At 34.3% G+C, this 26,863-nt stretch overlaps 1 protein-coding gene across 5 annotated transcripts in view; it reads right to left on the bottom strand.

Moving 5' to 3' along the window:
* Positions 1-723: 723 nt before the first annotated feature.
* The window catches only part of Serpini1 (serpin family I member 1), a 92,873-nt gene continuing 66,733 nt past the window's right edge, over positions 724-26,863 (bottom strand). For 3 of the 5 annotated variants that reach the window (XM_063227115.1, XM_063227114.1, XM_003463534.5), the window contains 4 exons: positions 23,606-23,703; positions 4,428-4,514; positions 1,834-1,923; positions 724-1,059 (listed from right to left, as the gene is read on the bottom strand). In XM_063227115.1, coding sequence (XP_063083185.1) covers positions 983-1,059; positions 1,834-1,923; positions 4,428-4,514; positions 23,606-23,703 — 352 coding nt within the window. In that variant the 3' untranslated portion in view covers positions 724-982. Of the gene's footprint in view, positions 1,060-1,833; positions 1,924-4,427; positions 4,515-23,605; positions 25,498-26,292; positions 26,322-26,439; positions 26,481-26,863 lie in introns of those variants that run through there. The other 2 variants (XM_063227116.1, XM_023562256.2) reach the window with 2 other exon arrangements.

Raw genomic sequence — 26,863 nt, 5'->3', positions numbered from 1 at the left:
GTCATCAGGTAATTTCATCTTTATGAGAACCCCAGAAAGTTCTCTTATAGCCCAGATGGTGCAGGTCAATCACTTGACAGGACCTTTAGATAGATTTTAGCCACTGTGTAAACAGGTGTGGGGATATAGCTCAGCAGCATAAGCAGCTGTCTGGCAAGTACAATGTCATGAGATTGATCCTCTGAACGGGAAGAAAAAAAAAAAAACAGTGTAAACAGCAGATGTATGAGATCACTGCTGGCATCTAAATGGTAAAATGGTAATCTTGTTTTATGATAAATTTCTTAGATATGCACTAGTACACTCTAAAGTAATAGTAAATAAAAATGTAGTACGACATTAACAAATAATGCCTGTAGGATTAGCACCCCCCATACACACACACTTTTTTCTAACAAGTTTGGCCCTGGAACCATACAAGAGATGTTCAGTTTCCATGTCCTTGTGTTGTACTACCTTCCACATGGATTTCAAATGAATGACACTTTTGTGGAATACCTGCCTTCACCTCACATGTTATTGCTTGTTATATATAAATGTATACTGCTAATTTATTTTGGGGCTTTGATTCTGCAGGATCATGAAAGATTTAAGAGGTCAAAAAACATCACTACTTTTTTTACTTAGTGGTACCAGTGTACTATGATTTCTAAACAAACATCATAGTTCTCGTTTAGTCTAGAGATATCTGTATTCTACAATTTCTAAAATGAATAACAGCTGTTCACATGTTCAATATGTACTTTTATTTTAAATAACATCACAACAAACACACTGACACAACAGGACCATAATCCTAATACTGATAACATTCCTTAACATTGCTGACTTATAATTTATATATATTGGTTCTACCTATAGTTATTTTAAATATCACCTTAAAACACTGAGATATTACTGTAAAACACAAGTCTTAAATATATGCCAGCTGCAAACATTATGTGCTTTGTTAATATTTTCCTTGTTACTCAAATGAAGTTATTTAAAGTTCTTCAAAATCATGTCCACTTGCGTTCATTGTTTCAGGGTGCATGACTCGTCCCATGAATAAGATTGTACCTACATGAATTTGGAAGTGAACAAAAGACAGTGTAAAAAACTTAGTTATTTATTCTTCTTGCTCATAATTAGCAATGTTTTAAAAATGAAAATAATCTTTATTAAAAAATAATAATTTGAGGGGGACATGGTAGAGAATGCCTGTAATCTCAGCACTCTAGGAGGCTAAAACAGATCACAAGTTCAGTCTAGCTTGAGCAACTCAGCCACTGATAGAGGTCTGTCTCAAAATAAATAATAAACTATATGTGATGGCACATGCCTGCAATCCCAGAATGAGGAAGGCTGAGGTATTAGCATTATAGGGAGTGTGAGACCAGTCTGTCTACACAGTGAGTTCTAGGCCTGCCTGAGTTGTATAGCTCAACTGCACACTGACTGTAGGTGTGAGGTCATGAGTCAAACCCTGGTACCAAACAAAACAAAGCAAAACAAAACAAAAAATCCTCTCAGTTGTATAGTGAGACACTGTCGAGAGACAGAGAGAGAGAGAGAGAGAGACAGAGACAGAGAGAGGGAGAGACAGAGATAGAATGAAGGAGGAAGGTAGAAAGAAGAGACAGAGAGGAAGAAAAAAGGAGAGAAAGAAAGAACGAAAGAAAGAAGAGAGGGGCTGGGGATGTAGTTCAGTGTGAAAGTTTAACAGTCACATTTTTCCCACAAATACATGAACTTTAAAAGGTATCTAATAAGCACAGTGGGTGGAGGAGTCCTCAATATAACATGTAAAGTTTCTTTGAGACTCACTAAATTTTTTTCTCATAATACACTTACCAGTTCTCCTGTTCCTGATAAGAAAGAAAAATGGATGATCAACAATAACTTGAGGATATAGCACAGCCATTCTACTAATTGCAATCATTCCTAAAATGCAGAGCAAAAGTAATTACATTTTTGTGAATATACAGAGACTAATGGACAATTTCTCAAAACCATTTGTGTCTATCCATTTAATGCAAACATAATCATCAGAAAATGAATCTAACGACTTAAAGAGAGAAAAATTGTGAAGATATTAAAATTTCTACTTGTTTTTCTTTTTAGAAATAAAACAAAATAAATACACTAAACACAATTTCTTCCTTTTAACCCATCAAAAATAAAAGGACAATTTATTCTGTCTGTTATGAAAGTTGTATTCTCAGTCTAAGATAAATATTTGTGCTTGCATCAAAAAACTTTTCAATTAGGAGACGGGGAGAGGAAAAAAAAACCCTCAAAACAAAAAATAAAGACAGTTTTTTAATGTTTCCAAGTCACTATTTCTTTTGCCTGAAACAGAATTTTTTAAATAGCATGTTTCCAGGGTTCTAGTAAGTGATCAATGTGGCAGTCATTAAAGGGAAAATACAACTGTGAAAGCCTCAATGGCATTTCCAAAGGTGAAATATTGAATTCCCCTAAGGTCTATATCATATGAAGGGTTGTTATATACTTTTTACCATATGGTTATTTGTCAGAAAAAAGTCAAGAATAAATTATGCAATATTTTAAGTTTTTTTCATATTGGACACTATTGTGTTTTCCTCTGAAAATACTGTTATGATTGGTAGGGTTAAAAATAATGTGTGCTTGGTACTAGAAAAAAATTCAAGGATCAGTGTAATAGAAGACGCAGAAACAACTCTAAGCATATTCAGCTGCCTTACATTTAACAAAACGGCCAAACACCTTCACTGGAAGAAAGATAGCCTCTTTAATAAATGGTGCTGTGGAAACTGGTTTTCCTCATGGTCAAGATTAAACCTAGAGCCAAATGCACTAAACTAAAATCAAAATGGATCAGAGATCTAAATATTAAAATAGAAACACTTAACCTGATGAAAGACAACAGGTAAAACTCTTGCCAGAAAAGACTTTATGAACAAAATGCTGATCACACAGGAAATATTACAAAAAGGTGACTGGGGTCATATCATATTAAAAAGCATTTGTTCAGCAAAAGAAACCACCAACAGAGTAAAGAGACAACTCACAGAATGGGAAAAATTTTATACTAGAAATTTCTCAGACCAAGAACTATCTCTAGAACAAAGAACTCAAAAAATCAGACCTGCCCCCAATTAAAAGACTTAATCCAAAAATAGGCATCCAAAATGAATAGATATTTTTCAGATAAAATACCAATAGCAAATAAATATATGAAAAAATGTTCAATATCATTGATCATTTAAGAAATGCAAATTAAAAAAAAACTGAGATTCCATTTCATTCTAGAAAGAATGGCTAACAAGACATCAACCAATAACAAATGCTGGCGAGGCTGTGGGCGGAAAAACCCTTCTAGCTAAATCCTAGAAGCAGTCCACATGCCATAGACTGATGAATAAATAAACAAAATATATTACTTCTATACAAGGGAGCACTGCTCTGCCATAAAGAAAGATAAAACTGAGACATTTTTAGGTAAAGAAATGCACCTTGAGAATATAATTTTCAGTGAAATAAACTGAACACACCGTTTAGATATTGCACTCTTTCTCCTGTGTGGGAAACCCAAATGATAAATAAACAGCACAAGGGAGGATACATATTGGGATCCAGGAAGAAAATATTCAAATAGGAAAGGAGCAAAGGGCGAGGGAAGGGGAGAAAGAAGGGAAGGAAGGAAAAGAAAGGAAGGGGAATGAGAAAAAATTAAGATATAATGTGCACAGGTACAAATTCCCTATGATAAATATGACGATTATGTAACAAACGTTAATTTTAAAAAATGTGCAAATAAGCTAACATCTTATCAAAGAAGACTTCCTACTAAAATTTGATGAAAGCTACTGAACTTCAGATTAAAGCAAATCCAAACAAATAAAAGAACAGACAGAAAATGCAAGGGGAAAATGATTTCAGTTAACTAGGTACTCTGCACATGTGATTTAGGTTAATTTTTAAAAAATTGTATTTATTTAAAATTATGGCTTTGTTAATATCATTCAGTTAAATATTTATCCCATCAATTGTATATTTTTGTTCATATTTATGCTTTTTAAAAAATTAAAATTTTTCATTAACAAAAATTAAGATTCAACTTTAAAGAGTAATGAGAGCGGAGGAAAATGCTCAAATGAGCATCAGGGAAATATTTAAACAGGCAGCATAGCAGGGATTCTTGCAGAGCTGCAGACACCTGTTGACTCTTATTAGGGAGAAAAGGAAACTCTATTAGGGAGTTAAGGCATAAAAGGGCAGTGGAGTACACATACGCTTCACATCTTATTCAGAAAATTCTGCCTGGTTCGGCATTTGCTTGACCTCTAACTTAGAACAGAGTCAGATTTTGGCTTGGTTCTGAAAAGAATCCCAACCCCCACCCAAGGTTGTTCTGAAAATATAAATATAGAGAGTAGAGATTTTACGAAACAAGTATATACCTGAGACAGCAGCAGCTTCTGAGCCTTCTTCATTAACCTCTATGAAGGACTTGTGAATTGCTTTGGAAAAGAACATCTCTCTGTTATCTGCAAAATGAGAATCAGAAACATTTCTTTAGCATAGAGAACACTACTTATCCTTTTGTTAAATGGGTTTCCAGATAGGAGACAAAGACATTGATATAAAAGCCAAGAAATACTCTTAAAAGATTTCACTTAAGATCTAAAAGAACTATTGAAGATGTGATTTCTAACTTGTCTTTAATTTATATTCTTGTAATTTTCTCTTTAATTTTTATTGCCAATTTTCTATTATTTCTTAAATTTCCAGAAAAAAGCAGAAATTCTATTTTTAGTACTGATATTCAAGATAGCTAATAACTTTACAACACAAAATTTTATGCATTACATTCTAATTTGAAATAAAAGGTACATAATCAAAGCTGGTATAAAATTAAGAAATAATCAGAATTTTAAAATATTTTTCTTTTTTTAACCTAATCTTAACATATTATGATATATATATGTATATCTCCTTGGCAAAGAAAATAAAGTGTTTTCTAGGTTTTAGCAATTAGTGTCTATCCCATTTAGTTATTTTATTTGAGAATTTACAAAGATGTGTTATCCTGAGACAGAGAAAATAATAAACTATTAGTAACAGGAAGATTATTTTTCTTTTAAATTGCCTCCTTTCTATTTATGCTTGCTTTTACAACAAAGACCATTAGGGCTAAACTTATTCATATGTTGAAGTTCTAATCTCCCTTACTTTACAATGTATCTGTAATTAGAAATGGGATCTTCAATTAAAATGAACTAATTAAAAAGAGTACTAATCCAGTATTACTAGTGTCCTTCTAAGAGGAAACTTGTACTTGGATAAGTATGAGAGGAGATCATGCATGGTGGTTAATTTCATGTGCCAACTTGCTTGGGCTTTGATGCCCAGGTAATTGGTCAAATATTTCTGCCAATGCTTCTATGAAGATATTTTTGGATAGGACTAACATTTAAATCAGTGAACTTTGAATAAAGCAGATTGTCCTCACAATATGGAAGGACCTCATCCAATACGCTGAAGTCCTTAATAGTACAGACTAATTCTCTCAAGCAGAGATTGCCTCCTGACTCTTCCTTACCTGTAGATTATGTATTTCTAAAGCCTCCACAATTATGTAAGCCAATCTTCAATTAAACTGAAGAAGTAAATCTCCCTTGATCTCAAGAGTCTGTCTCTTTTTCCTTCCCTCTGCACAAGTACCCAAGGACCAAATACACATACACGAACATGCACAGTTTCTCTGGAGAATACTAATATACCATATAAAGACAGAGGCGAAGACAACCACCTACAAACCAAGAAAAAGTCCTCAAAGACATCCTGATGACTCCTTTATTTCAGACATCCAGCATCTGGAACTGTGAGAAAATAAATTTCTGTATTTTAAGTCACTCAGTTTAGGTTACTGATATGACAAGCCTAGCAAACTAGAAACTGGCTTTCATTCTTGAGTTGACAACTGCTTCTCAAGATTAAGACAAAACAACAATCAGAAAAGATACTCCAAATATATTTTTAAAAAGGAGAAAATAAGCACAAAAAGCAAGTTATAGTTAAGTGCATACAGTTCCACTTTTTTATTTTTTCACTTCTGGGAAATGAAATTCAAATTTCAGATAGATAACTTATTGGTGCTCAGCACCATTCAGTAAAAGTACAAATGATTTCTCATTCGGCTGCTTAATAAGATTTTGTAAGCAACAAAATCCTACTCCCAATACACACTGACCCTTCAAGTTTTCAAAAACACATGATTATCTTACATGCAGAGGGAATGATGTTCACTGATATTTTTGAAACATCAATAGCAGAGCACCTAATTATTGTGAATAAGCCCCAAGGCAACAAACAAAGGCATTTCTTTGTTTGAGTATGCTTTTAATAAGAATATCATTTCTTCATATCATATTTGGTATTATATATAGACATACATTATCAGATTGTCCATTTTATGTTTCTTCATAGCATACATTTGATGATTAGAAGAAAAATTAAAGCAATGAGATTTTTACATTTAGCAATTAAGGATGATTAGCTGCCTCAAACCTGGAGAAGTAGTTTGGTTTTGACAAAACCAAAAGCAAAAAAATAACTGCAAGATGGTAAAATACACTATTTAGCAGTTAACTAATGCTTTCCCACAGTATTTTCAGATTCTGCTGCCCATTTTCATTAGGCAAGAGGTTAAGGGAAGGTCAAACATCAAGAAAAAATATTATGGCCCTGAAGGCAGACAGAATACATATCCTATAAGTAACAAATACCCACACTGTCACCTAAGCTCTCTTCAAAGAGTGCAAGGAGAATCTTAAAGGCACCGAATGATATTTGTCACCTCGATTTCATAGGGGAAACTGCCTCCGATAGCTATTAGGCCTGATCTTCTGGCTGCAGTAGACATCTTGAAATAAGAAAAAAAAATTATCCCTTTATTTCTGGTCTTTACCCCAAGTATTGTAACTTCCTCTGATCACCTGACCTTTCATACACTCTCATTTACCCATACCCACCATGAGAGGAGTAGGAGAAACACAAAGTACTTGTGGCAAAAAGATGAATCAAGCAAAAGTAATTCTCTTTTTTTTTTAAAAATTTTATTTAAGGAGAAAAGAAAGAAAAAAAAAAAGCAGAGAAAGGGTACAAGTTACACAGATTTACAGAAAAAAAATAAACAGTAGGAAATCACTAGTTAATGGATTACATATTGTCATCTTAGAAATAATTGTTCAAGTCACAAAATTAAAGCTTGTAAAGTGGACATTCCAACAATGATACTGCAAACAGTTCTGTTCAATGATCCAATCAAACTCTGTGATATCATTTTCTATCTTATACACTTAAATATACATGCAGTTATATAGTTTAGAGCACTTTCTTTTCCTCTCTTTTGTACAATGACTATTACATATTTTGGGTTTCATTGCTCCCACGGTTCTTATTACTTTTTTGGAAGAGAGTAAAACCAAATGTGACATAACAGAACAGAATTGGTCAAGTCCAAAGGGTGGACATAATAGATAATGTAAAAACATAATACAAGGTGATCAACAATGGATACCATAATGCCTCCCGCTAAGCAAAAGTAATTCTCAAGGGCATAATTATTTAAGAGATAGAAAACTGGACAAACATTTTAAGAATAAAAGAGCAACTTCCCCCAAAGTATAAGTCGGGGGATCTAAAAATACAAAAGATAATTTTTAGAAAAATCACAAAAGTGTTATGTAAGATTTCTGCAGAAAAATGTTAATGCAAAAAGATATAATTTCTTATAAAGTATGAACTTTACTTACAAAGCACCATTTGATAAATTTGTTAGATTCATACAGTGGTACGTAGGTTCACAAACTTAATTCTTTCCATGATTCTGATCGCAAACCAAATAGGGCAAGAACAAAATCAAACTCACTGGTTAGATTCAATGTTAACATTATGTGAAATTTGACTCAGTTCTTGTACAATTTAGTTTGTGATTAGAATCATGGAAAGAATTAAGTTTGTAAATCAAGGTATCATGGTATATCCGTATTTACTACCACAAATAAGAAGCCTGACATTGTAATCTCCTGTAAAGAGATTATTTATGCAGATAATTTTGAAAATGAACAAACTTGCCATGAACTTGGCAGATTTTATAAATTGTAAAATTGAGTAAAGGAAATATATAGGCTATCTGAATAATTCAGTAAACATTAATATTAAATTGGTACAGAAAAATTCCTCCATCCTTGAAATAATAGACTCTGAGATTGGATGATTATCAAGGTAGTTTTAACCAAATCTTCATATAATGGATAGAGTTATCTGTTACAAAGAGAAATATCTGTTTAAGAGTTATCTTTTAGAAAGAGAATAATAGCCATTTAACTTGGCTGTTGGTAGTTTTACCTTGCTAATAAATTGAACAAGAGCAGAGAGAAAGAAAGTCATAGAACAAATCCACCTACTAATATGAATATGAACTTTTAAAAAAAATCAGAATATTAAAAACAACTGACACTATAGAAATACAAAAGATCATTAGAGATTATTATGAACAGCTATCTGCCAACAATTTGATATCCTGAAACAGACAAATTCTTAAGATACACATACCTTATCAAGATTAAATCATTAATAAATAGAAAACCTAGAAAAACCAATGACAAATAATAAGAGTGAATTAATAATATAGTCATTGAAAAAAAGTCCAGGCCTAGATGGCTTCGGTGTTGAATTCTATCAAGTACTTAAATAAGACTACCAACAATCATTAACATGCCAAAAAGTAGAAGTGGAAAGAATTCTCCCAAATACATTCTACAAGACTAGCAAGCAATACCCTAGAATGAAAACCAGACAAGGACATAACACAACTTAACACAGCACAGCAAAACAGAAAAAAGAAAGAAAGAAAACTATAGGCCAATAGCCTTGGTTAACAGTCATGAAAATTCTCAACCAAATACTAGCACACTGACACTAACAGCATTAAAGGATTATTCATCATGTTCAAGTGGTGTTCATCACAGGGATGTTCCAATATAGGCACAGCATACATTATATAGCATAGCAACACATGGGGACAGAAAAACCGTATGATCCTCTCAATAACTGCAGAAAAGATATTTGATAAAGTAATAATATCCCTTCATGATAAGAATGCTGAGCTGTAAATTAGTTATAGAATACAATTCAACATAATTTAGGCTGTCTATAGCAAGTTGGGAGCTAATATTATACTGAATGAAGAAAAGCAGAAACCTCTGAGATCTAGAACAAGACAAGATTGCCTACTTTCACCTCTTTTATTCAATACATTACTGAAAGTGTTAGCTAACACATGAGGAAAGTAAACAAGTAAAGGGCATTTGAATTTGGAAAGAAATCAAACTGTGACTCTTTACAGATAACAAATACTACACCAAAACTAATGGGGTTAATAAAATCACCAAAGTTGCAGAATATTAATTTGACATACAGGAAAAAAAAGAACCCCAGCAGTATTGCTAGAGGTCAATAGTGAAATATCTGAAATTGGAATCAGCGAGAAAAATTCCACTTACGATAGCTAAAAAACAGGAATAAATTTAACCAAAGTGAAAGATCTCTACAATGAAAATTATGAATAAGGAAAGAAATTAGAGGACACAAAAATCTAGCAAAACATTCCATGTTCATATATTAGTATCATCAATATTATTAAAATGCCCATACCACCTAAAACCACCTAAAGCAATCTACAGTCAATATAATTTCTCTCTGAAGCATTCCATTCTTCAGTGAACTAGAAAAAATAATCCTAAAATTTCGGTGGAACCAGAAAAAGCTCATAACCACAAAAAGATCAAAGCAAGAGAAAGTCATTTCACTACTTTCCCTTAAAATATTCTACAAAGTATCAGTAATCAAAAAGCATGATGTTGCCATAAAAACAGACATAAAGACCAATGGAACAGAATAAAGTCTGAAGGTTAACTTATGTATCTACAACCAACTGATTTTTTACAAGAATGCTAAGAACATGCTTTGTAGAAAGGTCAGTCTTCAATAAATGGTCCTAGGCAAATTGGATAGCTACATTTAGAAGGTTGAAAGTAGGCCAATCTCTCATTAATTTTGAAAAATGACTAAAAATGAAGTAAAGAACTGAACGTAAGAACTGATACCTAAAACAATGACACTACTAGAAAAAGATATAGGGAGAATGCTTGAGGACACTGAAATGGCCAAGGATTTTTTGCACATAACCTCAAAAAATCACAGGAAATAAAGGCAAATAGAATTACCTTTGAGGCAAATAAAGTCAAATTAAATTACATGAAACTAAAAAGCCTGCTCCTGGCAAAGTAAATAATCAGCAGAGTGGGATAAAACATTTGTAAGCTATGTTTCTGATAAGGAGTTCATATCTGGAATATATGAGCACCTCAAAAAATGCAATATCAAGCTGGGCATAGTGATGCACTTCTGCAATTCCAATACTAAAAAAGGATTGCAAGTTTGAATCTTTCCTGGACAACTTAGCAAGAACTTGTCTAAAAATAAAAAATAAAAAGGGCTGGGCTAGGAAGGTAACTCAGTGATAAGTGTACTCCTGGGTTCTGTCCTCAGTACTAGAAAAAAAACAATTTTTTTTTTTTTTTTTTGTCTTTTTTATTGGTACTGGGGATCGAACTCACGACTGCCTGCTTTCAAGGCAGGCACTTATGCTGCTGAGCTAAATCTCCAGCCCTGAAAAAAAAAACAATTTAATTAAAAAATGGGCAACAAATTACAGATAGCTGACAAGTATATGAAAAAAAATGCTGAAAGTCATTAATCATCAGGGAAATGCTAAGAAAAATTACATTAAGGTATTACCTCACCCCAGCAAAAAGGGCTATTATCAAAAAGACTAAAAATAACAGATGCTGACGAGGATATTAAAAATAGGAAACTCTTGAATATTGCTAGGACCAATGTAAAGTGGTATATCCATTATGAATAATAGTATGGCGGATTCTCAAAACATTAAATGTAGGACTACCATATGACCTAGGAATCTCACTAAATGAGTTATTCAAAGAGACATCTGTACTCCCAGGTCCACTGAAACACTATTTCCAACAGATGAGGAATGGAAACAAGTTAACTAGACAAGACAATATTATATATATAATATATATATATTAACATGCAATGGAGTATTATTAATTCATTACAAAGGAATAAAACCTTGTCATATATCACAACATAGATAGAACTGCAGACCATCATGTTAAGACAGTCACAGGAAAGCTAATATTACAGTATATTATCTCACTAATACATAGGATCTTAAGGAGTTAATTTCATAGAGGTTGAAAGTAGACTGTTAGTTATCAAAGCCTGGAGAAGTAGGAGTGAGAAAGGATGCGGGAAAGTATTATGGGTGCTATGTTACAGTAGATAGGAGCAAGAAGGTCTGACATGTCTTTGCCCAATAGCGTGAGTATAAATGATAGCATACTACACATTTCAAAATTCTAAGAAAATATTTTGAAAGCTTTAACCACAAACAAATGATAAATGAGGAAATAGATATGTATAACCTAATTTAAATATATATAGTGTATTCATGTATCACAATATTATATGATTTCTTATTATGGACAATTTTTGTTTTCATAGGTCAAATAAATTTTAAAAATTAAGCCCCACAGTATTATTTCAATAACATTTCAAAGGATGTCACTGTTCCAGTGGATGTCAGGGTTATGACACAGACTGCCAACTGCCTCCAGTTTATACTGAAGTCGTTTGCAGGATGAGCTCATCCACGTGCAAACCAGTTCATACCACTGTCCTCCTGAAACCCTGTATCCTGCCTTGTGACCTTCCACCCCACTCAGTACAGCACATAACTTCATACCTGCTCAGTGTACAACCCACTGGCCTCCACAAGGCTGCCTCTCCTCATTTGCTCAGCGTTCTCCATCCCAAACATTGTAGTTCAGATTATTTGAACCAAAATACCTTTGATTTTATGACTTTTATATCTTTGTTTCCCCATTTCCTCCTTCAATCCTTGTACACTGAAACATCTGATCTCTCTAGAAGGCTCAGTTTCTAGCCCTAAGAAGCGTTTTCTGCTGTTTGATTCCTGAGTCTTTAGCACAGATCTGACCACTCTTTATCCTTGAACCAGGGAACTAATTCTATTGAAGTTTTTACAATACATCACGTCTGCATTCATGTCTCTCTCTTCCTAGATTATAAGCTTAAGGGAAGGACTGTGTGGTTTGCCTTAACATTCCTGACTTCTTGCAATATGGGCCTAAAAACTAATGTAACATGCCGGGCATGGGGGTGTACACCTTTAATCCCAGCACTCAGTAGGCTAAAGTGGGAGGATAGTATTGAGTTCGATGTCAGCCTGGGCTACAGAGCAAAATCCTATCTCAAAACAAACAAGAAAAAGTGAACTAATCTAAGTGAAGAGAGTCTCCTGATAATATGTAATTTTCTTGTATGTAGCCTAGCATACTGCAATAAATAAGATTTCAGGAATGACTGAATGAAAGGCGTAGCTATATCATATTGTATGATTTTTTGAATACAGAGAATTTAAATGTCACTCTGCAGAAACTATGACTACAATTCTGTTTATAATTATGACTATATAGCAGTGATGGTGACTCTTTTAGAGCTTTCAATGATTATAAGCAGCCCAGTGCAGCAATGTGCCATAAGTTCACCACCACAGCTATAAAATCTGTTCTTATAGTAAGAAAAACATATGATACTAATACATAGTAAATACCCCAAGAAAATTGAGAATAGCAACCCAGGGAAAATGTACAAAAGTCACATATTTACTAACAAGCTTTAAAATCTGACTAAATAGAAGAGTAAAGTGAAAACAATCCAGCAGACCAGTGTTACTGTATATATTTCAAAGACAGTAAAAATGGAATGTAGTGTTCAGATTTGTACAGCACGATTAAGTGTTATGCTATGCTTAGTAAATGTCTAAAGAGATCACTAACACACAAGACAACTAATCCTCAGAAAAATGCTATAGTTTTGGATGCATGTGTATAAAAATTTTGACAAATAAATTACAGACTTCTGGGAGAACATGGCGGACAAATAACAGCAGCCATGGAGGCTCTCTGAGATTACCAGTTTAGAATCCAGGAGCAGTGCCGTGTGAGGAGTCCTATGCAAGGGGAGATGTACCCTGCTGACACAGGAACAAACTAAACTGAGAGAAACCAACTGGAAATGCAATCCTGATGCTATAACAAGAACAGATAAAATCTCAGTGCAGAAGCTGGATCCCGTGCCATTGGAAGCCGTGATTTGAATTTCCTGCTGCCCATACTGCGTCCCAATCCGCACGGCAGGGAGAGAGTCACGTGAAAGCTCTGAGAGCTGGAATCGGTGAACCAAATGGCGTTGAGAATGGGACTGGCAGGGAGCCCTGCATCGACCTGCGGTGTGTGAGAGAAATGGGGACCCTTTCATAGACTAGGAGGCTCCAACAGAGGGCATTCTGGCAATGAGCAGACTAGCCGGAACAGGGCCCTGCAGTGACTTTGGTCGCATATTCCCCTCTCAAGTGGGAGTGGTGGGGAGTGCTTGGCCTGGTGATGCCACAGACTAAGATCCAGTAGGCTAACCCAAATCAGGTCCCTGCACCTGGCAGTGCACCCTAGCAGTGAAGCATTCAATAGGTTGACCTGGAGGGGCAGGCCCAGCAGAGGCTGCCCAGGTCTGTGTCTCCCTATTACACTGCAGTGGGCGGGAATACCTAGCTGGCGGATTCAAACAAACTGTAACAGACAAAGAGAGAAAAAGAAACTGGGCCTCCTACAGATGCTTGTATGGAAGGAACAAAAAGTATAGGAAAAGGGAGCAACAAGAAAGGGTCCTCAGTCCCCAATCCTGAGAACACTGATCCAGCAAAGGTAAATGCAAAAGAGAATGAAGACAGAAAACATGCAATATCAAACACAGCACCTATAGACATAAAGCAGTATCTCCAGAGCCTCATAGACGAGTTCAACAATGAAGTATTTGATGATATAAAGCGAGAAATAAGTAGAATAGTTAGAGAAATGCTAAGCACCACCCAAGAAAAAACAGATGGTGGAATGGAAGAACAGAAAAAAAGGGGAGAATTGTTTGATGGAGAAAATAGAGAAAACATAGAATATGTGAAGCAGGTTCAAAGAGATTACCAGGAAACTAAAAACTCTATTGAAAACTGGCATAACAGCTTGAAAGAAACTAAGGATAGATTATCAGAACTGGAGGACAGATTTGTAAGGTGGGAGCATGAAATGAAAAACTTCTTAAAAATAACAAGGAAACAAACAGCAATAATACAAAGACTAGAAGATGATAAGAGGATCTATAACTTAAGAATTAAGAACATAAAAGAAGAAGTAGGGACTCAAACAAATGAACTACAAAAGCTATTCACAGAAATAATCCAGGAGAATTTCCCTAATTTAGCAAAAGGTAAAGATACTCAGATGTATGAGGCATACAGGAACCCAGCCACCTACAACCCAAACAGAGCTACATCCAGGCATATAATAATCAAAATTCCAGAAATCCAATATAAGAACAGAATATTAAAAGCCGTCAAAGACAAGAAACAGATCACTTACAAGGGAACACCCATCAGAATTACAGCAGACTTCTCGGCACAAACCATCAAATCATGAAGAGTGTGGGGGAGAAATAATTCAAGCTTTGAAAGATAATAACCTCCAGCCAAGATCGATATATCCTGCACAACTGTCCCTAGAAATTGATGGAAAAACAAGGTGCTTCCAGGATAAAGAGGAACTAGGGGAATTTCCAACCACCAATTCAACTCTATAGAGATTACTGCAGGATATTCTAAAAATGAAAAATACCAAGATTCCAGAAACAGTGGCAGAGAGGCCACAATAGATGGAGCAGAAAGTGAAATGAAGAAGACAAACTGACAACTAATGACAAAAAAAGCTCAACAGAAATGAGGCAGAGAAGGTTGGATGGTAGGAACAGCCATTTTGGAGAAAACAAGACATCATAATAGGTAGTGCTGATTTTTTTTTTTTTTTTTGTCTTTTTCCTTTTTTTCAGTACCGGGGATCGAACTCACCGACTGCCTGCTTGAAAGGCAGGTGCTTATGCCTCTGAGCTAAATCCCCAGCCCTGGTAGTGCTGATTTAATATCCTCTTGTTCTGAAGTCCCATCAAGCTTTTGTTCTTCTGTCTCCATCGGTTTTAACGTGTTGTATCTTATTGGATTTTATTATATGTGATAATATAAACAAAAACTTTTATAGACAAGGAGATTATACAGAAACCATTGTTCATTTTCTGTTGGTTGATTCTAAATACCCTGTAATACTGTCATTCTCTTGAATGGTTTTACATTGTCTTGATATGTTTGATGCTACAGTATACGAAGTTATACCCAAAGATTTTAAGGGAAGAGACACTATGGTAACTACTATTATGTCGAGATTATCTTGTGGTGAAACACTATTTTGCTTAAATGGCTATGTTTTGACCTGCGCTGTTCTGTTGTTATGCCCTCTTTTTTTAAATCTCAATTTTCTTTTTATTATCTACTTTTTCATTTTTATCCTTTTAATAAAGGAAAAATAAATAAAAATTGCAGGATATATTATAGTAACCCACTTTGATTTCCTATTAACTTGATTTGAAACTCTGTATTGGATCTCACCATCTTGTTTTGACTGATTTTCCTCTATTCTGTTATGCTTGATAGTACCAAGTTTGAAAGTGTAGGCAAGAACTATGAAGACAATAAGATTCATTGTGACGCCCATTCTGGTTGACTATTATCTTCTTTTGAAGTCCCCTAATATCTCTAATGTTTTGGTTTTATTGGTCTTATTCTTTACTGTTTTGTTCAATTTTATTATAACTGATGATACAGGCCATTCTTTCTAAGATAACAAGAGGCAGTAAGGTAACCACTGTTGATCACCTTGCATTTTGTTTTTACATTATCTATTATGTCCATCCTTTTGATTTGATTGACTCTGTTCTGTTCTGTCACATTTGGTTTTATTCTCTTCAAAAAAGGTATTAAGAACTGTGGGAGTGATAAGGCCCAAAATGTGTAATTGTCATTGTACAAAAGAAAAGAAAAGAAAGTGCTCTAAAGGTTATAACTGCATATATATTTAAGTGTATAAGATAGATAACCATATTACTGAGTTTTGTTGGATCATTGAACAAAACTGTTTGCCGTCTCACTATTTGAAAGTCCCCTCGATATGCTTTAATTTTGTAACTTCAACAACTATTTCCAAGATGACAATATGTAATTAGTGATTTCCTGTTTATTTTTTCTGAAATTCTGTATAACTTGTACCCTTTTTGTTTTTCTTTTTTCTTCTTAAATAAAATTTTTAAAAAAAGAAATCACATTACAGATACTGAGGAGTTAAAGAAAATATATTTGCTTTTATTGGTATAAACTTCAAGCAGTCATATTAAAACAAAATATAGCTGAAAACGGCTTAAGTAAGCATTATCTGAGGCCACCATAACTTAATCAAACAATGCAGAAACATAAGCAAGCTCATAGCCATATATATCTGGTCTGATTATACTCATTCTGATTAATTATGTGCCAATCAATGCCATCTGTCCTGCTGTCCCAGCCATAAATTCAAGGACTTACACCTCATATGTCTCCCTCATTTGATCCACAACACTTTACACTTGCCTTGCACCAGGTATGTACTCAGGTGTTAAATGCAATGGATCAGATACCAAGAAAATTTACAATGATCAATTCATCTTATTGGTTAGAGGACAATTAGCTGTCTTCCATTGACTCAATCAATCAATCAAAAGTAAGCAGTTTTTAAAAATTTTTTTTTTTAGTTGCACACTGACCCCAAGTGGCCTTCTCTCCCCTTCTGGCCACAGCAGATACTGCTGCTAAATAACTGGTCCTGGTTTCAACCAGGCAGTGTGGAGCCAAGTTTTCTTTTTTTTACTATGGATAAGATGGGAACGAGGCAGTTAACCACATGTTTCCCAGAGAAGAACTCAGCAAAAAGGAAAAACAAAATCAATCTCTTGTGAAGAAAGCAGAGCAAAGGCAGTAATGCTTTTGCTCAGTCACTGGGCAAATATTTTTCAAGTATTCTCTCCACATGAGGTACTATGAGGGCACCAAAGCTCCAAGCATTTGAGAACATAATGCTGGCAGGATGGCCATCATGCAAGTGTAGCCACCACTTCTTTGTGGCACTGTTCCCAAATATAGCCAATTTAAATAATTTCTATATCACCAACAACATGCTTAAAATAGCAAAATGAAAAGAATATGAAAACAGAACCCTAGATACCAAGAATGTCTTTGCTTTAGTTGCTAAAATATTTTTAATATGCAATTTAGAAAATTTTTTAGAATGTGTGATCTTTCAAGGTAGGAATAGTGTTTGTTGTTTGTTTTCATGGATACATTTTATTTCCGAACCAGCAAATATTCATTCATTAATTCATTCATTCACGTACTCAGCATCCACTATATTCCAGGCATTTGCACTCATGCACTGGGTATACTACCGGGAATTAAACAGTTCTTTCCTAATAAGGTAAAAACATTTATAAATAAAAAGACAAAAAAACTGTAAATGCATAAAAGCCTGCAAATTCAGGATATGGCAAGTTTTACTATGAAAACAAGATAATGTGTTAGCAGGTGACTGAGGTACAAAGAAGCAAAGGTTGCTAAGAAAGCTGAGACCACAGGCATGCAAAGGAGGGATCCAATAGAAGACTTACCAAGAAGACCTAACTGCAGTCTGGAGACCAAAAACGATGCAAAGGAAATACAAACTGGGCATATTCAGAGATGCAGAGGAGCTGAAAAGATGTAGGGAGAGTGGAAGGCATAATGGAAGCACCTTCTCTTGCTAGGCAGTGTCTAGTGCCACTCCTCACTGCGCTTCTCCACACAACATGTCCTCTGATCCCACACTCACTCCCCAACATTGGGCTGGTCTCTGAGAACACAGCCTCTCTCACATAGTTCCTGCTTTTGAATAGCTCAGAGCTCAAAGATTAGCCTACAAATAAACAGTCCAATGAAAAGGTGAAATGTGATAACAGAGGTAGGAGCAAAACACTACCAGAATCCAGAGGAGGATAAGTAAACTACCCAGGAAGGAAACTTCGCAGAGATGGTGACATTCAGCCTGATTCTTGAGGAATAAGATGAGTGAAAATCAGAGAAGAGGGCAAGAATATTGTCAGCTGAAGGTTATACGGGCAAAGTGGGAGAAACGGTGTGACCTGAAGATCCTGCTGGGCTCTGAGGAAACTGGAAAGTGGCAGGGTACGTGCATACTTTCAAGAGCTTTAACTCAGGTTAGAGAGCGTGGGCGCTGTTCACGAGTTAGAGCACATGACTGTTGTGATTTTAGAAGATACTCGAGGCAGCAACTGAGAAGGGTAAGTTGGATGAGCAAATAACTAGAAGGCAGGAAGGTCAAGTTTGCTGGGTGTTACAGAAGAACTCCAGGAGAGGAAGTAGGAGCAGAAATGGAATTACGGCAACAAAAAAGAAATGAGCCTTCTGGCTCACAGGTGCAAGGAGATAGAGAACAAACAAGGGCAGGACGTAGGAGTTGGCCCAGCATAAATCTACAGCACTTGAGTCTGCCCTGAAAGAATATGGCTTTCTTTCACTGTGTCTTCTTAATTCCTTTATTTTACTGGCTCCTTTATCAAAGCTCATACTTTATGCTGAAGGATTTAGCACCACTTTCTCTTCCCCTTACACCTTCCAAGAGGATTACCTATTAATTCAAATGCTGACAATCATTTTTTCCATTACAAAAATAGTGCTGCTTTATAACAGGATCCTTGCTGCAACGACATGAGCATTTTAAATAGAGTCTGAGAAGAAAATGATTTCCAGCACTGTCAATCATGTTTATGGCATGAGTCTATTTTATGTAAATGGAATTTAGCATCAAAAGCAATGGATAATCAAATTGAAATGAAGAAACAAACCTAATAAATACAGAATATCTCAGCTTAGTCATTGCTTCATTCAGTGAGTGTTGAAGAAGGAAGCATGGTGCTGAGCACTGAGGAAACATTTATAAGAATTTGTGTTTATGAGGTTTAAATTCTATCAGGGGAGATTAGATACATAAAAACAATATGAGCTGAGATACTACATGTCATCAACAAAGGCACAAAATCTGAGGAAATGAATAAGTGATTTCTTCTGGTTGGTATCCTCATGCTGGCTTGATGAGGTTGGGACATCTAAGCTGAGACTCAAGTATTTCAAGTGGGAGAGATTTTATAGTGATGGGAAGCAGGGTAGATGTGAGGCACAGAGCAAGCGTTCATTGCAGTTGCAGCACAAGCTTCATGTTAGGAATCAGTCAGAGTAAAGGCTGGAGGGTGCTGAGGCCAACAGCTGGCCAAGCAGTAGATGAGGCACAGCAGATCAAAGGCAGGCTTTGATCAAGAAGTGGGATCTGAGAGTACTTTTCAAAGTGACTAATTTTGGCAGTGGTAGACAAAACAGATTAGATTGGAGTAAGATTAGAAACCATCAAAAGACTACTGAGATAGTCTAGGGCAGCAGCAATAAGAATTTCACATAAGAGTTCATGCAATGCGCCTGCCTTGCAAGCAGGCAGTCGTGAGTTTGATCCCTGGTACCGATAAAAACAAAAAAGACATAAAAAAAAAAAAAAAAAAACAAGAGTTGATGCAATAGATAAACAATGAAACAATGGACTTGAGATCTTAGCAAGGGATCTCAAGTCACTCAGCTTTTCTAAAAACAAGAAGGTTAAACAAGGTTGTTGTTTTCCCATTACTAAATTATATTTGTGATTTTTGAAGAAAGACAACTTTCATTACATAATCTAAGGATATTACAGCGTCACAACTGACTTAGCCTTTGGGTGCTTTAAAACTTATTACTTAAATCTACTATTAGTATACTTTTTTTAAAAAACATTTTTGTAACTTTTAAGTGTTTTAAGTGAAAAAATAATATAACATACAAGATAAATATATACAAAACTACTCTCTTCTGTCTTTTTAAAATTTATTTATTTATTTATTATTTTTTTGTCTTTTTCGTTTTTATCAGTACCAGGGATTGAACTCACAACCGCCTGCTTGCAAGGCAGGCGTCTATGCCGCTGAGCTAAATCCCCAGCCCCTTTCTCTTCTGTCTTTTGATACCATTTTTCTTTTAATTTTTTTCTTTTCTACTTCCTTAGTGCTTTTGCTAATATTAGTTTTAAACCTTTTCACTACTGACATTCTAGGTTGTGCAGTTCTTTATGCAGGGAACTGTTCTGTGCACTGTTAAGCCTAGAAGCATCCCTAGTCTCTGGACCCAGTAGTATTCCCCAGTCATGACAACCAAAGAGACTCCAGCTATTGCCCAATGTTCTAGTGGTAGGCAGAATTGTCTTTGTTGAAAACCACTGCTCTAATGAAACATTTTTACTAGCCTTCCTTTTGTCAAATTTAGCTATTAAATTCTTATGCCCCTATGGGTCAGGCATGATAGCATAATCATTTCTTTATGTTTCTGACACAGTACAGTTTTTATATTATCTTCCTCACAAGCAATTGTTTAATGAAAGGAATGGATGTGGTACAGAAGATAGCTGAATATATATATATATATATATATATATATATATATATATATATATGTCCTAATACCATGTAATTCCTAATAAAGGTCAAAGTAATAACTAAATAAATCCAAATAATTTTTCCTAGATATCTGTGAGGTTACTAAGAATCATTGACACCTAACAGTTTAAGAATCCAAGAATGCCCACTGAACTTTGAAAGGGTTGGTTTAGATATTTTATCAAATCTTTCTGAATCCCTGAGCCAGATGGTGTTTAAAAATGGCAAATAGTAGACTTAATGGCACTAGGCTGATGTTTTAGGAGGCAAATATTCCAAGAAATGTAATTTTTATAACATACAAAATAGAAAGAAACTTAATTCCTCTTCCTTTTTCCCATTTTTTTCTCTTGCAAACATTACTATATGCCAACTATAGTAATGTTGGCATATAGTCACCAGCCTGTGCCAGGTATTAGGAATACAACTGTGAACAAGACACTGAGAAGGATTCAGTTCATGTGGGGGCTTGATCAAATGACAAGATTCTTTGTATATAAAACACACGAATACTCTGGAAGATTTTAGAGTTTTTCAAATCTCCAAACAATCTGCATTCTTAATATATAGTTATGGTCTATTGTCTCTGTACATAGTAAAAGCAATTAAATATCACCCTATAAACCGTCCAAATATGTCAGAAATTATAAGCTACACTGACCACAGTAATTGATTTGCCATGGCAGTGTTACAGAGGCAGCAGATATTGCATTTGTGTAAAAATAAATATCTGGGTGTTTGGCGAGACAATGCAGAATCACTAATCACACAGAAAAAAGAGACATGTTAAGAAGGCAGAATGTAATTATCCAGTTGGAATTTTGCCAGTTTGGTAAGCTAAATTATCTCAATTTCCTAAGGAAGAGAGCTTTTGTATTTTAACTTATACTGTGCTTCAACTGTGACTATATTTCTAACTCAGGGATGAAGATTCCATATGATCTCTGGAATCACTACCAGTCCTTGATAACACCAATGAGAAATTTAGAGCCCTTGGAATTTGGGTGTAAGCCATGAAAACATTTACTCAGGGCAAGTTCATTTCTCTTGTGTGCACAGGAACATTTGTATGGAAGACATTTATAAAATCTCTATTAGGGCTTAGAGCTGTAAGCTATCTGAACCCAGAGTAGAAGTTACGTTACAAATACATTAATATCAACTCATTACTAGAAGCTGAGCATTGTTTAGAAAACATTCCACACAATTTTAACTCTGGTAGAGCAAGAGTAAAGGGTTTTTTTGATCATAAACTTTTTGAAATTTTCTTGAAGATTGTGGCTCCCTTGTTTTTCTCTCTCCCCTCTTCCTCCATTCCTCTCCCTCTTCCTTTCTCATCCTTTCTCCTTCCTTCCCTCTCTCCTTCCCTCTCTTTCTCTCCTCTCCCTCATTTCTTCCCTCATGTTTGCAAGATAGCATACACACACATAAGCACAACAGAGCACAGCACATATATAAGAATTTCAAAAGTAAGAGCACCTATTTCTTTGAATTTAATTAAGGTTTAAAAGCTATATTTCCAAGCTATATAGCTTTGATTTTCTGTAGGCTGTTGATGTAGGAGAAGAAATCTAAGTGGTTATCTGTAACTCATGGGACTGCTATCATCTCAGTAATCTCTAGTTAGAAAATTGGGTTCAATAAACATGCATGTAGAGAGAACTTACAAATTGAGGGTTTTTTCCTTAATACACATGTCATTGTCTTACCAGAAAACAGAAAATAATCATTATATAAATTTACTAGGCATTAAGTCCTCTGTTGCCTTTTCTTTTCTGTCTCTCTCTCTCTCTCTTTCTTTCTGTCTGTCTTCACTTTTGGTGGTATTGGGCTATGAACCCAAAGAGCATTGAGCTATACTCCCAGCGCTTTTAAAATGATTTTTTTTCATTTAGAGACAGAGTTTTACTACAATTGGTCAGGCTGGTCTGGAACTTCCTGTTCTCCAGCCTCAGCCTTCTAAATAGCTGGAATTACATGCATGTGCCACCATGCCTGAACACATGTTTGTTTTTTGACACAGGTTGTTGTAAAGTTGGTCCCAAACTCAAGCAGTCCTCCTGAGACTCTAGATACATATCACCATGCCTGGCTTGCTGCCCTTTATCAGTGATAAAGGCCTTGGGGTTTGCCATTTAAAAACAAATGCGAAAGTAAAAAAAATCCAAAAGCATTTTAAACATTCTAAAAGCTTTAATATAACTAATATTTTATGATTTTTATTCTGTAAAATTTAAGGTATCTGAATCAAATAATTCAAGTGGATTTTTTTCTTTGGGCTATTTAGAATAAATTACCCAATATCTCATTGTGCCAGTATACTTTGAAGGTACTTCTTCTAAATCATCATTTTTTATGGAAGATATAGGAAAAGGTTTACATAATCTCACTTTACTCTCTAACTTTTAAAACATGACCTTCGGTCTCGTTCTCAAAGCAAGAGGCACTCATTTATTTGCTCTTCTTTTCCCTTCTGATGATTTATTATAGAGGGACATATTTAGATATTCAGTCAACCTTTATTGATTATCAATTCTACATGGCATTGTGTCAGATAAAATGGAAAATTCCAAGACATAAAACTCCAAGCTGTATAAGCCAATTCTTATACAGAATACAATTTATTATCTTATTGAAGATAAGATGTGAACAACATAATATAAATTTAATGCTATGATTGTATTTATAGTTAGAAGTTTAAAATACTTCTTACTAGATTTATTATTTAATTAATTAATTTGTTTGTTTATTTTGGTACCAGGATAGAACTCATGACCTCATGCTTGTCAGGCAGGCACTGGGCTACTGAGCTATACACCTGGCCCCTTACTAGATTTGGCAAGCAAAACCATATTTTCCCTCAGAACCCCACAATAAATAAAGGATTTTTAGATGCTTTTACAGACTAACATATTTTAAATTGATATTTATTTCTTACCAGACAAAGTGGTCAAATTTGCATTTTTAAAGAATATTTCAGTTATTCCAAGAGCCTTCAAAATGTCTTTTAAATCAATTTCCTGTTCCACTGTGAACCTGGGGGGAAACAGTTATAATATATTGTTACTTGGGACAAGAATAGAATGTTAAATATCTTGATTTTAAATGTCTTCCTTATGGAGTGTAAATTATGCTAAATCTCAATTTTGACTGCAAGAATCATTTGATCATGCTTATAAAAATGAGGTATTTAAGGGAATGATACAGCAATAGGATTTGTATTCATAAATTGAAAAATACATGATATTGAACACAAAACTAAATATACTATAAACGAATTTTGAGATCAATAATCATTAAGTATATGTATTTTTTACCTAATAAGTAATATGTTTAACTTTTCAAGCTTATAATTACTCCTTATAAATTTATCCAGGATGTTTCCCTCTTTTAACATTGTGGTCAATTTATGCTATTTACTCAACTCCCACTCACCATGCATAGATAAACAAGAGCCAAATTCTGTTGCACAATTAATATATTTGGCATTTCAACTCAAAAAAACCGGTCACATTTAAAAAATGCATCTTGATGGCTATATTAACCTGCCGGACATAAATAATCCAGTTCTTATGCTATTAAAAATAATACTTATCAATGAAAGTGAGTTAAACATTATTTCTTAAAAACTGTGGGTATTTATAATTCTAGCAGTTTTTTAAACAAAAGAACAATAGCTCTTATTTTTATTTTAGAAAACTTATGAGTTATTATATGCAAATGTGCATCAATTTTGTAAGAAGATAAAAGTATTGTAAGTATAGTGGTCATAAATAGAACAATATTTTCAAAAAAAATAGTTTTTCCAGGTATGATGGCTTGTTCCTCTAATCTCAATACTCTCTGAGGCTGAGGCAGAAAGATCACAAGCCTTGCCCAGCTTGGGCAACATAGCAACTTTGTAAGACCTTGTATCACAGTAATACAAAGGTTGGTGATGCAGCTTAGTGAAAAACTCTGGGTTCAATACTCAGTACCATAAAATAAATAGATAAATAATAGATAGATAGATTCCACAGTAAAGCCAGACAGGTTACAGAATCTTCTCTAGTGCAATGAATTGGATCAATATCCTTTTTAGTGAGATATGCACCAAGCATGCCTGCATTAACAAATATTTTTACAAAAAGTATTGATTACACTAAAAAAAACACAAAAAACTGTCAAAGTTAAAATTTTCCTTTCTTTAGGATGTTTCTTTCTAATAGTATCATAAATATGAAGTTTTAGGCTGTGTTAGGTTATATCTTTATATATGAGTAAGTCTTCAGGATGTTGCTTTCCGATTAATAGTATCATAAATATGAAGTTTTAGGCTGTGTTAGGTTATATCTTTATATATGAGGTAAGTCTATGATAGTCACTAAAAGTTATATTAGAATCATTTTTATGTCTTAGAACTGGAGGGAACTGGTTTTCATAAATAAAACTTAGACAAGAAGAGGAGCAATTAGGAAAACAGTTTTAGCAGGCCCATTTTAGGGAAAAATAAGACAGATAAGTAACTTGGGTTTTACATTGTTACTTCATTTTTCTATCAAAAGTAAGTATTAATGTGAAAATAGAATTGTTTTATGATACAAATTTCACAAAGGAAATAAGAAGGAAAATACAGGATGTCTTACTAGCCTAATATGTATGTACATATGTATTTATTGCTATTATTGTACACCAGGAATTGTCCTAAGAGTATTAAAACTAGATTAATTTAAATAAAACTTTAGGTAATAGAAGAAGGAACTGAAAGGCAGAAGATGAAATAACTTGCTCAGGGTCATACAGCTAACCACTGGCAGAACCGAGATGTAGATCCAGGTGGTCCTCATCCATCTATTACGGGAAAGAGAAGGAACATGTGAGTAGTGGGGTCTTTATACTTCTAAGCAACTTGATTTGTTTTACACTCTGGTAGCTGGCTGGTCACATGATGATGAATAATTTATTCAGATGAACTTGAGCAAATTCCTTAACTTTTAAGCTTCAGTTTGGAGACACAGGAAATGACAATGACAATATGTAATTCATTGCATTGTTAATTAAAGGACAAGGTTTATGAAAGCTTTGGAATAGCTCTCACATGCTGAGGGCATGTAGTAAAGGGCCAACACTATTGATACTACTTATTGTAGTTATGTAGAACATCAGAATAGTATAGATATTAACATGGTGTATATTTACTTTTTAGCAGTAATGGAGGTATTTTTGTTAAATAGCTATATTACTCCCTGCTACTCTCACTACAAATTAGTCAAATCTAGTCTCTTCTTCATTTTAGTATTTGTAGTATCTGGCATAAGACAAGTAATACAGTAAAATAAAATCTAGAAGTTTGTAAGAATTTTGTTCAAAGATAAAAACAAAATGTAAATAATTTCTACTTGTCCATTCCTTGTCTTTTTTATCTGCTCAAAACAACTGAATAGCAAATATTTAGTTATTACTTCTTTGCTCTTCATACATACTAATATTAATCAAATTGCAGAAATGCAGGGTTGTATTTTCTAAATATTATCTCTACATGAATACATCTATAAAATCATTAAAGACTGACACTTGGGTAAACCTAGAAATGTAACTGTTAGAAACATTTTTACAATGTTAAAATTAGGTCACACAAATCATTACCTTCATTGAATGTTGAGTAGATTCTACTGCTGTAAGATGGAGAGGGAGAATAGTTTGCCACTGATCACTAGATCATGTAAGTATTTGAAAACTCTCAATCTGTTCAAAAGGGAAACTAAATTTATCTTATCTAGCTATTTAACTTACCTAGATGTGCGTTAGTTATGCAGGGAGCGTCTGTAAAACTCCTGGAAAAATGGATGCATGGTAATTAACTGTGCCTAGTTTAGTCACAGGGATTAATATGAGCAAGTGAACTAAACTATTTCATAATTGAAGAATATCTTTTAGAAAATGAAAACATAATTTTCTTTTGCTGCAGCTTTCAATTTCTCAGTGGACAGGACCCAGAGGCCATATTTTCTAATGAACATGGTTGAGTCAGAATATATGGTACTCATTAAGCATTCATTCATAATTCTGTTAAAATATTCCTAAACAATTTTGTATCTTCACAGAATTAAAGCATTTGAACACTGCTTTTGACTTATGGACATCAATAAAGGAACCATTAACACTATGAATTTCTGATAAAATAAAAAGAAATTCCCTATAAAATGCCAAGAAAAAT

The sequence above is a fragment of the Cavia porcellus genome, unplaced genomic scaffold (assembly GCF_034190915.1).
Source record: "Cavia porcellus strain 051 isolate PalLab524CR breed Dunkin Hartley unplaced genomic scaffold, mCavPor4.1 scaffold_17, whole genome shotgun sequence".
NCBI lineage: Eukaryota > Metazoa > Chordata > Mammalia > Rodentia > Caviidae > Cavia > Cavia porcellus.
This window is presented reverse-complemented; position numbering and strand designations above follow the sequence as displayed.